The sequence below is a fragment of the Myodes glareolus genome, chromosome 5, assembly GCF_982192425.1.
Source record: "Myodes glareolus chromosome 5, mMyoGla1.1, whole genome shotgun sequence".
Taxonomy (NCBI): Eukaryota; Metazoa; Chordata; class Mammalia; order Rodentia; family Cricetidae; genus Myodes; species Myodes glareolus.
In genome coordinates, this window is record NC_142030.1 from 66,067,052 (window position 1) to 66,086,134 (window position 19,083).

The 19,083-nt window shown below is 45.5% G+C and overlaps 1 protein-coding gene across 3 annotated transcripts in view; it reads left to right on the forward strand.

The window, feature by feature from the left end:
- Positions 1–14,253, forward strand: part of Brinp2 (BMP/retinoic acid inducible neural specific 2) — a 103,447-nt gene extending 89,194 nt beyond the window's left edge. For all 3 annotated transcript variants that reach the window (XM_048421374.3, XM_085688037.2, XM_085688038.2), the window contains exons 5-8: positions 4,623–4,728; positions 8,217–8,453; positions 10,404–10,626; positions 12,246–14,253. In XM_048421374.3, coding sequence (XP_048277331.1) covers positions 4,623–4,728; positions 8,217–8,453; positions 10,404–10,626; positions 12,246–13,362 — 1,683 coding nt within the window. In that variant the 3' untranslated portion in view covers positions 13,363–14,253. The remainder of the gene's footprint in view (positions 1–4,622; positions 4,729–8,216; positions 8,454–10,403; positions 10,627–12,245) is intronic.
- Positions 14,254–19,083: the final 4,830 nt, after the last annotated feature.

Sequence of the window (19,083 nt, forward strand, 5' to 3'; positions counted from 1 at the left end):
TCCTCCAGATCTTTTCTTATGGCAACCAAAGGACAAATGCACCTCAGAAATTCTCTGGAATCCTGCTGGGTAACAAGGCTGGCATCTCTACCAATTAGTTACTGCACTCATGTTCTACCTGATGATAAAGATGATTGCCATTCCTGTCTACTGCTGTCACATTGGAGTGACACCCGATAATCCAATCCACAGGAAAGCCATGCAAAGTAGAAAAGGTTATATGCATATACAACTGTTTATAACTTCCTAGAAAAGATCAGCACCACAAAGATGAGATAGGGCCCTTTCCATAGTTATAATTAATTCACCTCTTTGGTGTCCGGATGTGGAAGGACTTGGTGAGGAGGGATTGAAAAGTTCATGAGACGACTGAACAGAGCCAGTCAGAGGCCAGCTAGACCCTAGGCAGAAATGGGGAGTTTATCATAGCCCATCTTAAGGGGGAAAAAAAATAAGCGTTATAAAGCTGCAGCAGTCTGCGGCCCCTGATTCACTTTGAAGCCTTTTTAAGCACACACACCACCACTGTGCTGTTCCTGTTCAGCCCCTTCGCTCCCCATTAGAGGCCCATTTTCCTCTGCTGTTAGCATCACAGGTGTCCCCTCCCCCCTCCCCCAGGTAGGGCAGTAGCAGTCTGGATGTGAGAGAAGGGGGAGGAGTATAGGCTCACTGGAATGATGGTGTTCACAGTCTGGTATTATGGAAAATTGGATGCGCTAATGAACCTGGGAGACATCAGGGCTTTCTGAAGGCAGGATGGTCTCTGTCAACAGACCAATTAGCACACAATTATTTTCCCCTTCTGAAAGCTTATCTGAGGCACTCTTTGAAATGTGTGCGCTTGAGTGAACTGCACTTTCTGTTACCTCTATGGGCCCTCTTAATAACCTCCCGGAACTGCCTGCCCCTCTACAGAGAAATCTGCAGCACTGTCTCGACTCGCCCTTCAGAGACAGGGCTTTCACCACATGTGTGAGAACAGGGCTGTGTATATATCAGTCTGTAATGCTCACCCAAGTCAGCTCCTGACAGCGTCTACTCGAGACTCTTTCCAGGCCCCTTTCTTCATCCTACCTCATTACCTATCCATGGAGGAGGGAGGTGGTATCAGAACAGAATAGAAATAAAAATAATAATGACTTGGTATCTCGTGCAGTCTGAGCAAGCCTTCCTCGTGAAGATCTGGCTTACTACTCTCCGCTCTATCAGGACATGGGTACAATGCCAGGGTATTTCCTCATTTTTCTCATCCTGCACCACAATCAACAAAGGGAAGCTACTCTTCTCAGAGGCCTACCTGACTGATTGTCTTCTTGTGGAATTGACATTTGAACAAGCAGAGAGTGAGGGAAAAAATTACAAGATTACAGTCAGCCTCAGTATGGAGAAATGATGGTGGGAAGGAGATGGATGAGTACTGGGTAGGAAAAGGCTTGGGAGTCAAAGAGAGAACAGCAGTGCCTCTGTTGTGGCTATTCCCTGCCCTTCCCTACACACAGCTTGTTATCTCGCTCCCTGTCTGAAGCTAGTTGGTGGGTCACCCACACAGGAGTGGGTAGATGGAAAATCCGGAATACAACTTTGCAACACACTAGTTTCTCAACACTATAGCACCCGCTTGTACGTGCCATTCAGCCCAACCCGTTCACACAGGTCCCACTAAATCACGCTGGTTCTTAGCCATGGCTCTTCTTATGGGGAGTACTACAAAAAGAGAGACTTGGCCTTGAAGTAGGCCCAGTCTAGTCTGATCACTGAGACGTATTCAGTGCACAGTGTCCACGTGGGAAAAGAGGCCAGCCCAAGAAGATCCACCAGAACACTGGGATTCTAAAAACATAAGTTTACAAGTGCCATACAGGCAGGAACTGTGACATTCATCTGTGAGTTGGCACTAACTGAATAAAGCAATGCAAGAATGTATTGAATTCATCCCAGCCCCTAGGATACAATATATCTGATAGTGAGCTGCTCATTTAACTTATCTAGACCTTGTTTTCTTAATCTCTCATAGAAAGATAGTGAATGAAAAATTGAGGACATGGTGGCTCCTGACCACGTCTGAGAAGGTTTATTGTAGATATGAGGAAGAAAACAGCCAGAGGCATCTGGAAAAGCCCAGACTGAACCAGGACAGCAGACTGAACCAGATTGTGGGATGGGAGAATGAGGGAAAGTGAGAGAGGGGGTAGAGGAAGCTAAGGGCCAAGAGGCCACGAGCAGCCCAGAGAACAAGCGATTAAGAGAGCCAAGAGAGAGCATGGACCAAGAGGGTGCATAGACAAAATGGCCAAATTATATAAGAAAGAGAAGCTGGGGATACGGAGGCCCAGCCCATGGGAGGGAGAGGTTTAGGGTAGAGGGCGGGGTGAGAAGTGCCGGGAGGAGGCACAGGGGCTGAGTGAGACTTTCTCAACCTAGTGGACAGGATAGTAATACTAACTTCCCATCATTGCATTTTGTTTTGTTTTTGCCCAGTGTTAGACTTCTGAGAAGAGCAGATCACTAGCATATTAGGTGAACTGATCTCTTTAGACTATTATCTAGAAAGTGGTGACATTTTGTGGTGGCAATCCTTTGACCTGCCTTCTAGAAATTGAAATGGCACAGATCTAGAATCTGAAAGCTCCAATGTTGATTTAAACTAATTAATTATTTTTGGCTCAGTCCTGTGATCCTGATACTTAGGAGGGTGAGGCAGGAGTATTGTTATGAGGACAGACTGAGCCATATCATAACTTACAGACCAGTCTAGCAGTAAAACCCTATCTCCAAATCAATCAATCATCAATCAATCTTTAGGAATATTCCGTCATTCAGATACCACAGCCCAGTCACTCTGTGCTCTGGACTGTGTTTTCCTATTGGGAAAATGGGTTGGATTTGGTCCTGAAAGCACCGGTGACATTTTGCTTCACTGGAATGAAAGCTGGAGAATCACCCTACACCTGGTGTGGCCCTGGTCCTGGTCCTCCTTTGGACTGTGTCTTGCTGGCTCTCAGACGCTGTTCTTGATGCTGTTTCTTTGTTCTTTTCCAGACATACTTTCACAAGGTCCCTTGAATTCCTACTCACTTTTCAAGGCTGATTGAAGCTCCCAAGATCCGCCCTGACTCCTTTCCCAGTGTTTGTGGTATCATCCCATCTCCTATTTGACAGCTTTATTCTCTGTGCATTTTCTAAGCTTACGTAGACAGGAGTCTCTCTGTGATGTCCCCTGCATTTTGGGTTCCTTAGGGAGCCAGGCCCATACCTATCTACTTGGAAGCCTGTGCTGCAGATCCCACTGTCTTTCTCTTTGAATTTTTCCTCTTACAACATATTTCCCTAACTCCTCTACTGTCTGCTTCCTACTTATCTTTAAAGAGTCAGTGATGTTTCCCTTGCTCTTTTCCTTTTCCCTCTGCTTAGTTATATGTTCCCTGTGACACATCCTTTGATCACATCTGGATGTCTATCAGTCACTTGTAATCTACCTGCCTCGCCTCCTCGAATGACTCATTACGTAACTTCCACATCATTGTGCCTATCTTCCTGAAAAGACTTGAACACTTTACTCACACATCCTCAGGTTCACTGCTTTCTTACGACAGTCCAGGCACTGCACTAGCCGCTGTTGACATCATGGCAAGCAAAGTAACTGTGAGCTTGCCTCTGCAGAGACTCCAGCGTGGGAACCAGGTGGGAATCACATCCTCTCAGGAAAGGATGCGAAACTGCAGCTCCGGTGCCTGCTGCAAAGCCCAGGTGCCTGCAGCTATAAGGGAGGTCAGCAGTACCAGGTAGAGCCCCACAAGAGCTCCAGAAAGGCGCTCTATGAATGTTTGATGAATTGTGCAGAATTGAACAGGGGCTGCTCAATAAATACTCCTTGATTGGTTGATTGATTGTTGGCAAGGACTTTGAGCTCTTGAGAAGAAAGGGCCTCAGGTCCCCATCATTCTTATTACATAATTATTTCAGTGAACTTAAAGCTCCCCATTTTTCATCTTATACTTTAAACATCAGGGAAAACTGATGGGCCAACTTTATAATATTTTAAAATACGGTGTTTGGAATACTACGTGGCTGTAAGAGTTTATTTATATTTAATATACTTACTGAAAAATGCAGTAATCCCATAGCTGATTTTCTCTAAGGACATCTCAGTACTGAAGTGGACTTAAATGTTTAATACTAATAATAATACTCATAACCACTCATATTTCTCTTGTGCTTTTTATCTTCGGGATCCCCAAAACCTGTGAGCACCCCATCAAGTGGATGTAACTGGCTCACTCATAGGCTAACAGGGACCACCTCTGGCCCCGTGCCTTTGTCAGTCTGGCAGACACCAACTTGAAGGTTTCACTCCACACCCCACTTCCTGGCTACACATCTTATTGGCTCCCCTCTCAAAGGATCTCATGACCACAAGCAGCTTTTGTCACCAACCACATAGAAACGATGTTCACTGACTCAAGACAAGAAAACAAAGTCACTCTGCATTCGTAGGGAAGACAAATGTAGTTTCTTTGGTCAGGGATAGGACACAGAGTCTCCACATGGATGGCTCGAAGGAAAGAGCAAAGAGAAATCTTCCTTTTGTTTTCTGAGTCCATGTTGTGTCCCTTTTTCTCTAGGTCACAGAGACCAGGACCGGTCCACTGGGCTGCAGCAACTATGACAACCTGGATTCAGTCAGCTCTGTCCTGGTTCAGAGTCCAGAGAACAAAGTGCAGTTACTGGGTAAGCGCCCACATAGTGGTTTCACACTGCTAAGGCCTGGTGGAAAGCCTGGATCCCTGACAAGAAAGGAAAGATCTGATTTTCTCATTTGAGTTAGGTCCGGGTCTGGGATGGGTGTGTCTAGGCTCTTGGCCTCGTATTTGAGTACTGAAATAAGGACTCACATTTTACCAAATGAGCAAAGTAACTTTATTCAAAGCAAATCAATAGCACCAATCGGAAATACACTATCAGAATTGGCAACAGGCTTCATCCATGAAGGTTCTCAACGACCCTGATCATTGTATGGGCCTTCATTTAGGAGGAGCTGGTTATTAGGGGCATGGTTTGAATGGTTCTCTACTTAGATACACAGATCAAATCCCACAACCATTTTTTTTTCTACTGTACATGTTCCTTCCCATAACACATGTGATTTTTATCAAATGTGCATCCAATTATGCATAGGCAAAGGATAGTAAGTAGTGGATTCTCCCTAAACATTCACTTGGAGACACAATTTTACCTTATTGCACACATGCTCAAAACCAGTCTAGGCCACATGGCTTCCCCAGCTTCCTACCTGGACATAGCAGAGTACAACTGAATAGACTGCAGCTTTGATGGCTGTAAAGAGGAAGAAAACATACTCCGTCCTTCACAGTAGGGTGTGAGTGCAGTTCTTTGCAGGTGGGGGTTCTAGGTTGCTAACACTTGCTAGGTGCGTTGCTATATATCTGCTAGGGGCAGATAAAAGACCTAGGCTGCCAATTGCATTTTGAATAGAAATGAGTACACAGTTCCTAACAAGTAGAGTCCGGGTCATTAAGTTTATGCCTGTCTGCCTCAGCTAAGTCCTCCTTAAGACAGGAAACTTCACAAATCTTAGGACCTGCATGTAGCAACTTTCCATCAGTTTTTTTTTGGGGGGGTGAGGAACATCTGAGAACTAGTCCCACACCCATGATCCATTGTTCCTGCCACTTGATATCTAAATAACTTCAAATGTGTTCCTTTTCAAAACCTGTGCTATTATCCTATAGGGATGGGACACACAACCTTGTAAACTAGTCCAATGGTGGTTTGGATTATGGAAGGCACACTAAGGAACCAGTGTCCTCTGCATAGTAATTGTGGCTTCACTAATAAGGCTCCCTCTAGGCCAAACTTTGGGTCCACTGGTCTATAACCACAACAGAGGAGTGGCTTGCTTTCCATTGTCTGTGCTTTTCCGTGAGAACCGAGAACCACGAAGCCAGGAACAGCATTTACGAAGAATGAACAGGAACATTTGAACTGGAAACAGTGTGTGGGCAAAGTGGAGAGAGAAAAAGCAAAAACCTCTATTGTAGGCCCAAAGAATGGGAGACAAGTAGAGATGTCTAATTCCACCTGTTTCTCAGATGTTTTAAGAGAAGAGCTATGCAAACGGATTCAGCAGAAGAGTTCATTTTTCCTAAGCACTAACTGAATTGGCCTCTGATAAGATATTACAGTCCCAGCCTCCCAAAATCAATAGCCCTCACCCAGAAGTTACGATTACAAATCTCAAGCAGTCTGAACCAGAGGCAACCAATACTGCTTTAGGAATTAACAAACAGACAATAAGAGGAGCGAAACACCTAGTAACAGATACCCAATACAATTAATATCTCTTCTCCTGGCCCTGTACAAGCAGGATTTGTGTCTGGAAATTAGCGGTGAGTGAAGTTCAAAATGCCTGGTGGTTCATTTGGAATAGTTTGTGCCATTTAATTTTAGAGCCCATCACTCACACAGACATTGCTCAGGGCGCTTACTTTATAGCCACAGGAAGTGTTCTGGTGAAGAGGTGGGAGGCAATGGGGAGGTGGCAGGAGACTACTGGAAGACGTGGAGTGTTGAAAGCAAGCATGTGGATGGCATGTGTGTGCCGAGCGGGGACTGCCGGGTGCCATGCTGGGCACAGAATCAAGAAAGGGACATTTAGTAGCCAGTGGGAGTAGGAGGTGGACCTCAAGTGAGAACAGAAAATATCCGAGCTGCTGACAACTTCAGGGTACAGTGTGAGGTCCTCTGAGGCTGGGATGCACACTGTGAGCGCTCTGATTTTCTGCCAAGGACAAAGTCATGGATGTGGAAATCAAAAGCATGCATTGGAGGAAAGGAGCTCCTCATAACTGGGGGTCCTTCTATACCTCATTCTCCTGGAAGAAAGTCTAACAATATCCCTATTGGAAGAGTCTCCTAAAGATCTGACCAACACTAAATCCATCCTTAATCCATAACTATCTTTCCTTCACCCTTTGTAAGCTTCCAACAGTCACCTTACCTGTGGCTTGAAACCAGTGTGTATCCGGGTCTGAGGACCTGATCTGATGAATCTGGAGGCACAGTCTACGCTCCTACATTTAAATTTTCTTAAGTGTTAAATAATTGGGCAGTGGTGGTGCAAGCCTTTAATCCCAGCACTCAGGAGGCTGAAGCAGGTGGATTGCTGTGAGTTCAAAGTCAATCTGAACTACAGAGTGAGTTCCAGGACAGTCAGGGCTACGACAGAGAAACCTTGTGTCAAAAAAAAAAAAGCAGAAAAACACAAAAAGCAAACAACAACAACAGAAAGCAAGAGTTAAATTATACTGAGTAGGCAACCATAGTCAAGAATGCAGTATCACCGGGTGAAACAAAGATTGTGGCTGATACTAGGGCTGCGACTTCAGTGGGTCACTGTGGCCTTTTGGCTTTTAGTTTCTCATTTAAAAAAATCCTCAAAATGAAAGTAGGCATGGTGTCACACACTGATAATCCCAGCCCTTGGCAAGGCAGGGGCAGGAGAATCAGAACCCACCATGAACAGTATAAGGAATGTGAGCCCAGATTGTTTTAGGGAACAAAATAAAACAACAGCAACAACACCTCTAGGACAGAGATGACCCTGAGAGCCAGTACCAACTATATATAGAAAGTAATCGGTTTAGTACCTGTATACTTATAGAACCTATCCCTATCTCATAACCAGAACATCCTCAGCTATCCAGACTGGACTGGGAGGTCCAGGAAGGTTAGCATTTAGTAATACCTGAGCATGCCTACTGCCAACCTTGGGGAAACTATAAGAAGGATGGCTGAGAGAGGCAGAGCAAGCTCCTCAAGCCTCGCTTTCTCCCCCAGGAGGGCCCTAAGCTCTTATTTTATCTGAAACACCTTCCTGTTTCTCTCCTAGAAATGCTGATGCGCAGCCAGCAAGCCTGTTCTTATGATATGCACGCTCTCAATTTGGCTGATGTGAGGAGTTTGGCTAAGCCTTGGGCTTTGATGTTCCTCCTCTGCAGACTCAGATCCTCTCCCCCGTCTGTCATAGGGGTTAGAAAAGCCCTCTCTCCCAACCAGCTCTGCAGGATCCGACCCTGGGGTGACCAGTCTCAGGCCCAGTCAGCAAAACCCCTGTTTGGATTCCCATAGCCTTGGGTGTGAGAAACTGAGTCCCCGCTGATTCTGCTCAGTGACGCCTTGGTTCACACTTTCCCCAGGCCTGCAGGTGCTGCTTCCTGAACACCTGCGCGAGCGGTTTGTGGCGGCAGCACTTAGCTACATCACCTGCAGCTCTGAGGGTGAACTTGTCTGCAGGGAGAATGACTGCTGGTGCAAGTGCAGCCCCACTTTCCCAGAATGCAACTGTCCCGATGCTGACATCCAGTCCATGGAAGACAGCCTGCTGCAGATCCAAGACTCCTGGGCCACTCACAACAGGCAGTTTGAAGAGTCAGGTAAGCAAGACAACTAGCTCAGAATTGTTTCCCCACTGAAGACTAGAGGCTGCAAGGGCCCAGAACACGAGAAATCTGACTTGGATCCCAACTTACTATGTTTGTAAACGTCTGAGGAAAGAATAATTATATGGTCACCAAGAGTCTTAACTGGTGTGTTGTTCTTCATGCAAATAATCACAGTGCCTAACTTAGATGTGTGCGTAAAGGCCTTAATAAGCTAAGATAAATATGATTGAGAGTACAAATAAATACTGTTGTCTGTCCTTCCAGCGACTGATTTCATGGTGTCTAACACAATGCTTGCACCTGATAAATATTTGCTGAAGATATGAAGTATATAAAATGGTCTACTTGGTACCCAGTGGAAATCAGACCAACGGTTGGTTCTTGAAGACATAACTAATTACCAATGTCAACTTAAGACCCAGGGTCTGAGGGGATCGTTTTGTTTCTTGCCCTATTACTGACCAACTTTCTTGCTTTGGTTTGACCATCCAGTTCCTTGATGCAATAATATCCTTGTCTTTAAAAGAGTGATAGCAATAGGTCTATGCAAGGAGCTATTTTTTAAAAAATCAAGTTCTAGTCCCCAGCCTGATGCTTTGGGCTAGCAGTAGCAGGATATATTCTACAGTGCAACTTTAGCTTTTACCACCATGAGATTCTACAGGTGAATAAATGAGAATGTCATAGACCTCTGCCAGGTGGTAAGGCTGGGACAGGTCCCAAGGCAAAGCAGAGAAGAGAGACCTGAGCATGAATTCAAAAAGCAAACCATACCCAAGACCCTCAAGAGGCCTCAGATTTGGAGCTTGGAGGCAGATAGCATGCTGCTTTTATATGAGCTACAAGGAAGAATGCCTATGTGACCAGGAGCCCAAGAGAGCAAGACTATCTCAGAGAATCAGAGAGTAGGCTGTGGAGGGAGAGGCTCGGCGTGGGGATTAAATGTTTCTAAGATTTCTGAGCTGGGTACAGTACCTTCTCTGTGCCAACATTTGCCTGTCACTGAACCTGTTCACCTTCCACTGGAGAGTCCTGGTATGGTTGAAATTTGGCTGAAGAGAGACAGGGAGGAAGTGGATCAGGATGGGAGGGGAGGGGCAGATGAACTGGGAGGAGTAGATGGGGCAAACAGTAATCAGGATATGTTATGTGAGAAAAGAAGAGAGTTCCACGGGTGAGTTACATGGAGAAGAAAAGGAAAGAGACACACCCCAAGGCTATGAGTAAAAGCAGGATTTCTAGCCTTTTGAGGAGTGGCAGAGATTTATTTTGAAAAACAAAAATTTGCTGGGATAAGAACAAAAAACAAGAGCCAAGCCACACACCTTTAATCCCAACACTCGGCAGGCAGAGGCAGGCAAGTCTCTGTGAGTTCGAGGCCAGCCTGGTCTACAAGGGCTCGTTCCAGGACTGTTAAACAAAGAAAACCTGTCTCAAAAAACCAAAAATGAAAAAAGAGCCAAATACCCTCTGAAGTTGGGGCTGGAGAGACGGCTCAGTAGTTAAGAGCATGTACTGCTCTTCCATAGGACCTGAGTTGGTCTCTGAAATTATGTAGGGTCATTCACAACCACCTCTAATTACAGATTTAGAAGATCTGGCCCCTTCTTCTGGTCTCTGTGGGCCCTAAACACATGTAGAGCATGCACACACACACACACACACACACACACACACACATACACACACACACACACACATATACATGAGAACAAATATTGAAAAATCAATGAATTCTTAAGAAAAGAATCCTGGAGCCACATTTTATATGTTAATTAATTTTCAATAATATCATATGTAATCTAAAAAGCTAGCACAGTGGATGCGAGGCCTGTTCCTTATGCAGTGACTCTTGGGGGGCCCCTGTGACTAAGGAACCAGCCATGTGTGTTCCCGGGACTTCCCATAGCTTTTGCTCAGATCTTGTATTTTTGCCCACAGAAGAATTCCAGGCCCTGCTGAAGAGGCTGCCCAGTGATCGATTTCTGAACTCCACAGCCATCTCCCAGTATTGGGCCATGGACACTAACGTCCAGCACCGCTACCAACAGCTGGGAGCCAGCTTGAAAGTCCTGTTAAAGAAGATGCACCGCATTGTCCGCCGCCTCTTCAACCTCTGCAAGCGCTGTCATCGGCAGCCCCGTTTCCGCCTGCCCAAGGAGAGGTGAGTACCTGGACTTCAGATCCAGAGCACAGCACCTTCTGCCATACTGCCGAAGCCAGGAAGAATGTTGTGGTCAGCATGAAAGAACAGAACGTAGTGACACATTCAGCCATTCTGGTTCTGTGGTCTTGGCCTCCCTACTTTGTCATATTCAATCATCCATTGTGTATGAAGAAGTTAAGGGAGCCCGTGTTACTTTTATGTAAATGATAATAGATTAAAATACTTTTCTAGTAACACCCGAATTTTCACTTACTCTTTTTTCAGTTTTGTAAGTCTTCTAGTGAGGGAAAGGGTTGAGTTCAAGCCCATATACCAACTGCAAATAATGAGAAATAAACACACTAGATTGTTTCAAACAAGTGGCTCTCATGGCTTGTCTGAGTCATAGACGGGAAGAAAGCTGAGGCCTGGACTCTCCCAATAGGGCTAAAATATTCTATGATAGGAATCCACTTACCTATTCACTCATTCATACATGCCTTCATTAAAAATGTAGTATACCTATTTTCCATGCCCTGCTATTTAGCTATAGAGGACACGGTTGACAAGGAAAGATTTAGCAAACATGTAAAGACATAAAAAATTTAAAATCCTGACTTATTAGCCACTGAAACTAATGAAAGTAGAACACCAATCAAAAGGACATAAATTGAAAAAAGAGCAAAAGCATAAAAAGAGAGAGAGAGACAGTTCCCAAGAGGCAGAGGCTGGAGAAGAAAGCCTCCTAAGAAGTCTTGGACAGCTTGTGCAAGAAATGATAGGAATGCCTGGCATATGTGGGTGAGACAGGACTCTGTGCAGTGTAGCTACTCTCACAAAGGTCCAGCCATGTCACTAATTGAGCCTCAGGGAAGGCAGGAAGGAGGAGTGGAGCAGACAGACCGACAGGAGTTAGTAAAATTGGTGTGGTTTTGTTTGTTTGGTTTTGTTTTGTTTTTTAGCAACTAATTTTTCAATGCCCCCCATGAACAAGAAACAAGCTTGCCCTCTGAGAATGTGTTAGTGGACAGCACAGACCCCCTGTTCTCGCTGTACTTCCAGGGATGAATAAGGGCTCGATAAACCAATAGTGATTTTATACAGATAGTTGCCGTGGGTTAAACCAGAACGTAGTGATGACACAGTGACTGGAGTTGTCCTTTGAAGGAGACACTGGAAAGAATCAATTTGGGGAGGTAGTTAAAAAGTTGAAATCCAAAATTTAAGTAACCCACAAAAATTTCCGTCTTCCGGTAAGAAGGATAAAACAGAAAATAAGGGCATGAACCTGGAAAGACCATGAACTGTTTAAAGATCTATGCTATTGAGAAAGCTAAAGGCTAGGTTTGATTCAAGACACGGAAAAGCCTCCAGTTTCAAAAGAAATTAGCCTGGCTGTTTCCGGGACAAGCCTGATGTCAAATCTTCCTGGCTAGTCCAGTCCACCAGATAGAGTTCCAGGCTTAACTGAGTTGATGGAGCTCCAGGGTCTTCACCGCTCAGGGAACCTGTTGCTGTGATCTTTCCCTTGCCCCTGCCCCCTCCACCCCATCTGTTAGTCGGTGTCCTGACACTCCTAGGGAGGACAGGGGATGCAGTTTCCTTTGCCTCTTACTTCTTTGATTTATCTCTTCAAGGTCCCTGTCTTTCTGGTGGAACCGAATCCAATCCCTTCTCTACTGTGGAGAAAGCACCCTCCCCGGGACCTTCCTAGAACAGAGCCACAGCTGCACCTGTCCCTATGACCAGTCTTCCTGCCAGGGCCCCATTCCATGTGCCTTGGGTGAAGGGTCTGCGTGTGCCCACTGCGCTTCAGACAACAGTACTCGCTGCGGGAGCTGTAACCCGGGTTATGTGCTGGCCCAGGGACTGTGCCGTCCGGAGGTAGCTGAGTCCCTGGAGAATTTCCTGGGACTGGAGACAGACCTGCAGGACTTAGAGCTGAAGTACCTGCTGCAGAAGCGAGACAGCCGCATCGAGGTCCACTCCATCTTTATCAGCAACGACATGCGCCTGGGCAGCTGGTTTGACCCTTCCTGGAGGAAGCGGATGCTGCTGACTCTGAAGAGCAACAAGTACAAGCCCGGGCTGGTGCATGTCATGTTAGCCTTGTCCCTGCAGATCTGCCTCACTAAGAACAGCACCCTGGAGCCTGTCATGGCTATCTACGTCAACCCCTTCGGGGGCAGCCACTCCGAGAGCTGGTTCATGCCTGTCAACGAGGGTAACTTTCCTGACTGGGAAAGGACTAACGTGGATGCAGCTGCCCAGTGCCAAAACTGGACAATCACCTTGGGGAACAGGTGGAAGACTTTCTTTGAGACAGTCCACGTTTACCTAAGGAGTCGAATCAAGTCCCTGGATGACAGCTCCAACGAGACAATCTACTATGAACCCCTGGAGATGACAGATCCCTCCAAGAACTTGGGCTACATGAAAATCAACACCTTGCAGGTCTTTGGCTACAGCCTGCCCTTTGATCCGGATGCTATCCGAGACCTAATTCTCCAGCTAGACTACCCATATACGCAAGGTTCCCAGGACTCTGCCCTCTTACAACTCATTGAGCTCAGAGACCGGGTCAATCAACTCTCTCCACCTGGCAAAGTCCGACTTGACCTTTTCTCCTGCTTGCTCCGGCATAGGCTCAAGCTGGCCAACAACGAGGTGGGCAGGATCCAGTCCTCCCTGAGAGCTTTCAATTCCAAGCTGCCAAATCCTGTCGAGTATGAGACAGGCAAACTCTGTAGCTAATGGGGGAACTACCCCAGCACTGGTCAGAGAGTTGATCCACACATTCAGGGTGCAAAGATAATCCGAGCCCTCACCTCAGTGCCAACAGGGTGCTTCCGTGGGACTTTCAGCACCTGGGAGATGGGAGCTCAAGGCTTGGACTGAAGCAGGCGAGAGACAATGAAACAGCCACTGCACAAGTGCATACAACACCCCCTCCCCGCCCCCACTCACAAGGAGGCCACAGCTCAGCAGCCTCGGGTCTGTAAAGTTGGTGCTCTCTAAAACGAATGCATTTGAAGAAGAGCCAAGGAAGAGATAAAAGAACCAGCTAACCCATGAAAGAAAATGCTTTCAAGGTGATTTTTGTCATCCAGGACAGCAAGAGGGGACAAGAGTGGGAGGGGCGGGACCTCCCCTCTGCAGAGTCACTTTTGTATTCTTTTTAACCAGATTTCTTAAGATGTTGTTGTTCTGTGACTCCCTGCATCAGTTCTTACTTTTTGTACACTGCCTCCCTGTACCCCGGGGGGCCATGGGCTGATGGCTTCCGGTGCCACTTCCTCCGAAAGTGTGTGCAGTGGTACTGCAGAGGAGCCGACACTAAGGGCAGGCCACAGCCTCCTTGCTCACTCCCTCACTTCTTCCTCCTGCCAGACCCCTCACTTTCTCGCCCCCGACCCCAGTTTCACAGTTCTGACTTGTTCCAAGAGCCCCTCACAGTTCATCCGGAGTCCTCTTCCCACAGCACCTGTCTGTCCGAGGAAGCAGTTTTGTCAAGTTAGAGACGATGTATATGGAAGTGTTCTTTTTTAAAAAACAACAAAACAAAAAATATTTATTTTGTGATTGTTTTTCTTGTCAACCTGCTCCAGTCATATGAACCTCTGAGTAAAATTTTACTTGACTTAATGCATTTTAAAGACCCTTTTTAGTGGGAAAATGGGAGAGAAAAGAGAACATAGTTTCTTGGGTTGACTCAATGTTTATCAGTATCATCATCATCATCATCATCATCATCATCATCATCATCCTGTGTCTGAGAGGAATATCCACAGATGATGTATATTGATGCGGGAGGCTGGCTGATTAGTGTATGTATGTGCCTGTGTTAACTCACGTATGAAATGTTGTGTGTGTGTGTGTGTGTGTGAGAGAGAGAGAGAGAGAGAGAGAGAGAAGGAGGGAGGGAGGGAGGGAGGGAGGGAGGGAGGGAGGGAGGGAGGGAGGGAGGGAGGGAGGGAAACATTAAGTGAAAATGGAACAGAACTTTTTTAGAGAGTCAGCACAGGTCCTGGTACCAGGATATCCCATTATCATGTCAGAGGATTGGCAGTTCCAACACAGAAGAAGCTGCAGTCCCGAAACCTGCTGAGAGAGGCTCTGTTGTCACTGTCCCTAGGGGCATAGGAGACTCTCCCATGTTCTGTGTATTATATGGTCTGGGATCATTCTTTAAGGAAATTGACAAATATATAAATGTAGTATTCGTCTTCTCCATTCTGTCTGCCACTTCCGCAACCTACACACACCAGGCAGACGACACATGCATCTCAGCTTAGCCTCCCTTACAGTGGCAAGGGACCACCTCATAGCATATTATGTAGACAACCACTTCTCTGTCCACATGGTTTATGTTCTAAGTGCAATGTGTAAGTATGACAGCTTTAATTTCATTCAGAGCAAACCACAGAGACACTAAATATCTCAATCTGTAGCTGTGGTACATCTTAGTAGAAAATGAGAGGGGAGGCAACGATAAAACGGTTCCATCCACCCAAGAGTCTTGTATGCCCATTGTTGCATATAGAAGAATTTGATGTTTCCTTTAATCACTGACAACAGCAACAACAAATCCATGGCAGGTAAGTGCCCTGAGTCACAACCTCCCTGAAGGCTTTAAATCCAGAGTGCTGGGAGGATTGAGGGTGAAAACAGCTATGGGCGAGCTAGTCCTAGTTCAGACCATTGCTTGCTAAGCGGGGGTTTATGCCAGGCTTCTCAACTGTGGGAAACAGAACAAGCAGATGACATCTCCGTCAATGAGAGTGCTGAGAAGTACCAGAGGAGGGGACGCTTGGGGAGAAGAGGGTTGCAAATGTCAGGAAGACTTTGATATATGCCTAAAATGGGCGAGGTGTAAGGCAGGCAGTGGAGTCTGCTTTTAGCACTCGAAATGATCCTGTCTCCATGCTGGAGGAGTGGGTGGACAGAAACTTCCACTCATAAATTATGGGCACACTTTTTATGTGGCAAATTGTCAGCCGCTGTGCATAGCAAAACTCAGAGTAGGGAGAGGGAAATTGGGAATCTACTGTACATAAAGTTAGCAGCATGGAGCCCTGGCAGCGGAACATGATTGCCTCCATAGGAAGTGAGTCAGCACACAGAGACTGACCCTTTGGGTCAATCCCACCAGTGTGCTGAGGGCAAAGAAACCTCAGCCTTAGGTCCCTGAATCAGTAATCAAAATGGGCTACAGTGTTGGTAGAAGGGATCTTCTTATTAGAGAGAGGAAGGATGTCTAGGATATTCTTATTTGAGAGATGAACCTCTAAGAGGTCTGATAGTGTGAGATGCTGTGGTTTTAGGAATGTAGTTATCCATTCCAGAGAGTTCATTCCTTGTCTGCGGAAAGCTTTATCTGTGAGGGTGAGTGTACCGAACGCATTAGTGTCCCTGTGACTTCAGGTGTGAGAAACAAAGACTGAGATCTGGGAGAACATTAACTATGGCAGCAGACGTTTTAACACTTTGCCTAATCATTTGTTTAGGGACTGTGATGAAGAACCATGCAGTGCCTAGTGAAGAAGAGCTGGGTTAAAGCAGCAGACCAACAATTTTGCTCCCAGAATCCAGAAAGAAATAAGAAAGGGACATACTTAGTGGGTAGGCCAGGGCTCTTAAGAGTAGTGGTTCTCAATCTGTGGGTTGTGATCCCTTGGGGGGGGGGGTGGTCACGCATCAAATGTCCTGCATATCAGACACTTACATTATGTTACATATTACATTATGATTCATAGCAGTAGCAGAGTTACAGTTACAAAGTAGCAATGAAATAATTCCATGGTTGGGGGTCATCACACCACAAGGAACTGTATTAATGGGTCACAGCATTCAGAAGGTTGAGGAGCACTGCTTAAGAGGAAGCTTTAAAGGGTTGAAACTTAGTTAAGCATAGAGTTTTTTCATAAAACTAGTCTGTGAAATTCATTAACAAAGGAATGCCCATGTTGAAGTTTTCACCTGTAAATTCTATGATAGCTAAACATGTGAGCCACCTATTCTCAGACACATTTGCAAATAAAGAATTGCTGTTAATTAGTACGGGGTTGTCAATGTTGGCGAACTCGTTGTGGAATTAAAGCTAAATCATAATTCAGCTACTACCATGCACTGGATAATAAGTCAGGAATTCAAGTCTTAATTGTAACCTCAAAGAACTAATACATCAAATGCTAATCTTCCCTAATGCTTGAGACTAATACTTCTAATACTAAATAATATATTTAATACCTGCTGCTAATAATATAATACTGTACTCCATAAATGTACTCAGTGATGAACTGCCTAAAACATAAATGAACTCACAATCCTGGGTATCACATATCATTCAGATCCCATCTTTGGCTTCTTTTCAAAAGTATGAAAACAGTGGTTCCTGATAGGCAGAGCTGCCTTGCGAGCAGACAGAATATTCTGCCTACATGATGTTCTGCCCTTAAGTCTGTAATTTCATCAGGTAGGTTTGTCCTGAATTTTAAGAGAAGTCTTCTTTTGTCATTATGCTCTGCATGGAAGCTAAAATATCCCTTGGGAGAAGTAAGTCCTACAAATTAGGCAGTAGAAAGATAGAGGACTGGGCTCCTGGAACGGGAAGCTTTGTAGGGGGCAGCCAGCCTAATATATTCATTACTGACATAGAGAGAAAGAGGCTAAGGGAACTGGAGAAAGTAAAGAGCTTGCCTAGTTTGTATCTGTCAGCAGAGCTAGACACAGCTGCCCCGTCTTTCCCTCCTTAGCTTCCCCCTGCCAGTAAATGGTATCCAAGTATTAGGGGAGAACAAGACCCAGTTCAGGACTTGGGCGTGTGGAAACAGACAAAGGAAACAATATCCTAAGAAGACCACTAAGAGATGGTAGTACCTCAGTGGCATTCCCTGTTGCTGGTCCTAGGAATAAATAACAGAATTTTATTCCTAGGAAGCATTAAACATGGAGTAGGCATGTGTCCATGAAGGACATAGACAGAGCAATGGCCATTCTAGTCTCCTGATGGCCATATCAGCTCACTGTGTGTAATCACATTATCTTGCCCCTAGTTTCTTGGTAGTTATATTTTATGTCAACTGTCTAAAACAATTTTTTTTAACTTTTATTCTTCTCTCATACATTGCATCCTGACAGTAGTTTCCCCTTCATCCACTCCTCCCAGCACCTCCACCTCCCCCAGGCCAACTTCTTCTGTTTCCCTTTAAATGAAAAAGAGCAGACCTCCCAGGAATATCCACCAAAACTGGCCTAACAAGATACAATAAGACTGGGAACAAACGCTCATATCATGGCTGGACATGGCAACCCAGTAGAAGGAAAAAGGGTCCCAGGTGCAGGCAAAAGAGTCAGAGGCACCTCCCTTTCCATCTTTGTGAGTTCCATAAGAACACAAAGCTCCACAACCTTAAAGTATATGCAGAGAATCTAGTTCAAACTCATACACAGTCTGTGTTTGTTGCTTCAGTTTCGGGGAGCCCCTATGAGTCTTGATTATCAATTATAGGTTTTTGAATATCACTGAAGTCTTCTGGTATCTGCATAATATCTTTCTTTTAAAGGCTAGAAGCATTGGTAGCCACTAGCTTTTGAAAGCCTTGAACTGTCAGTGTGGACTGGATTTGGACAGTAGCCAAGAAGAGTAATGAAGTGATACCCTAAAACAGGCTATCTTTAATACAAAAAGTAAGCACCAAGTGGTTTTGGTGTTTCACCCACGACACCAGGGGAGCCTACACTCCTGGAAAGGTTCTGTTCTCTTTAGATGAGCATTTCACTTGAGAAGGAAGAAAGATGGGCTGGAAAGGTATGGTTGTCTGTCAGGACAACATGTACTACCTTCTGACTTTTCATTGTGGTTCTGCCACCAGTCAGTCCTGTGATTAAGCTAAGATTTTTGACATCTGGGGCATTCAGTTTGCTCCCCCTTGGAAGAGGGGGTTGGAGAGGGGGTTGGATTTTCCACACAGGTTCTGAGGGTCCTTCGAAGTTATCAGTGTGAAGAACAGTGGGCACAGCAGACTACGTAGCCTCTGAGTCAAGCCAATCTGCATTAGTATCTTGGACCCACGTTTACAATCCAAATGACCTTCATCTTCATCTTCTTGGCTACAGCCCAACTGCATCACATCTACTTTCTTTACCTGAACATTTATCTCCTGTCTTAGTTGGAGTTTTTATTGCTGGGAAGCGACATCATGACCATAGCAACTCTTTGATAAAGAAAGCACTTAATTGGGGTGACTCACTTACAGTTTCAGAGTTTCTGTCCATTAGCATCATTGTAGGGAGCATAGTAGCATGCAGACAGACATGGTGCTGGCTACATCTTGGCTTACAGGGAACAAGAAGTGGGTGGTATCCTGAGCATAGGAAACCTCAAAGCCCACCCCCACAGTGGCACACTTCCTCTGACAAGGCCACATCCCTTAATAGTGCCACTTCCCTTTAGGGGCCATCTTCTTTCAAATA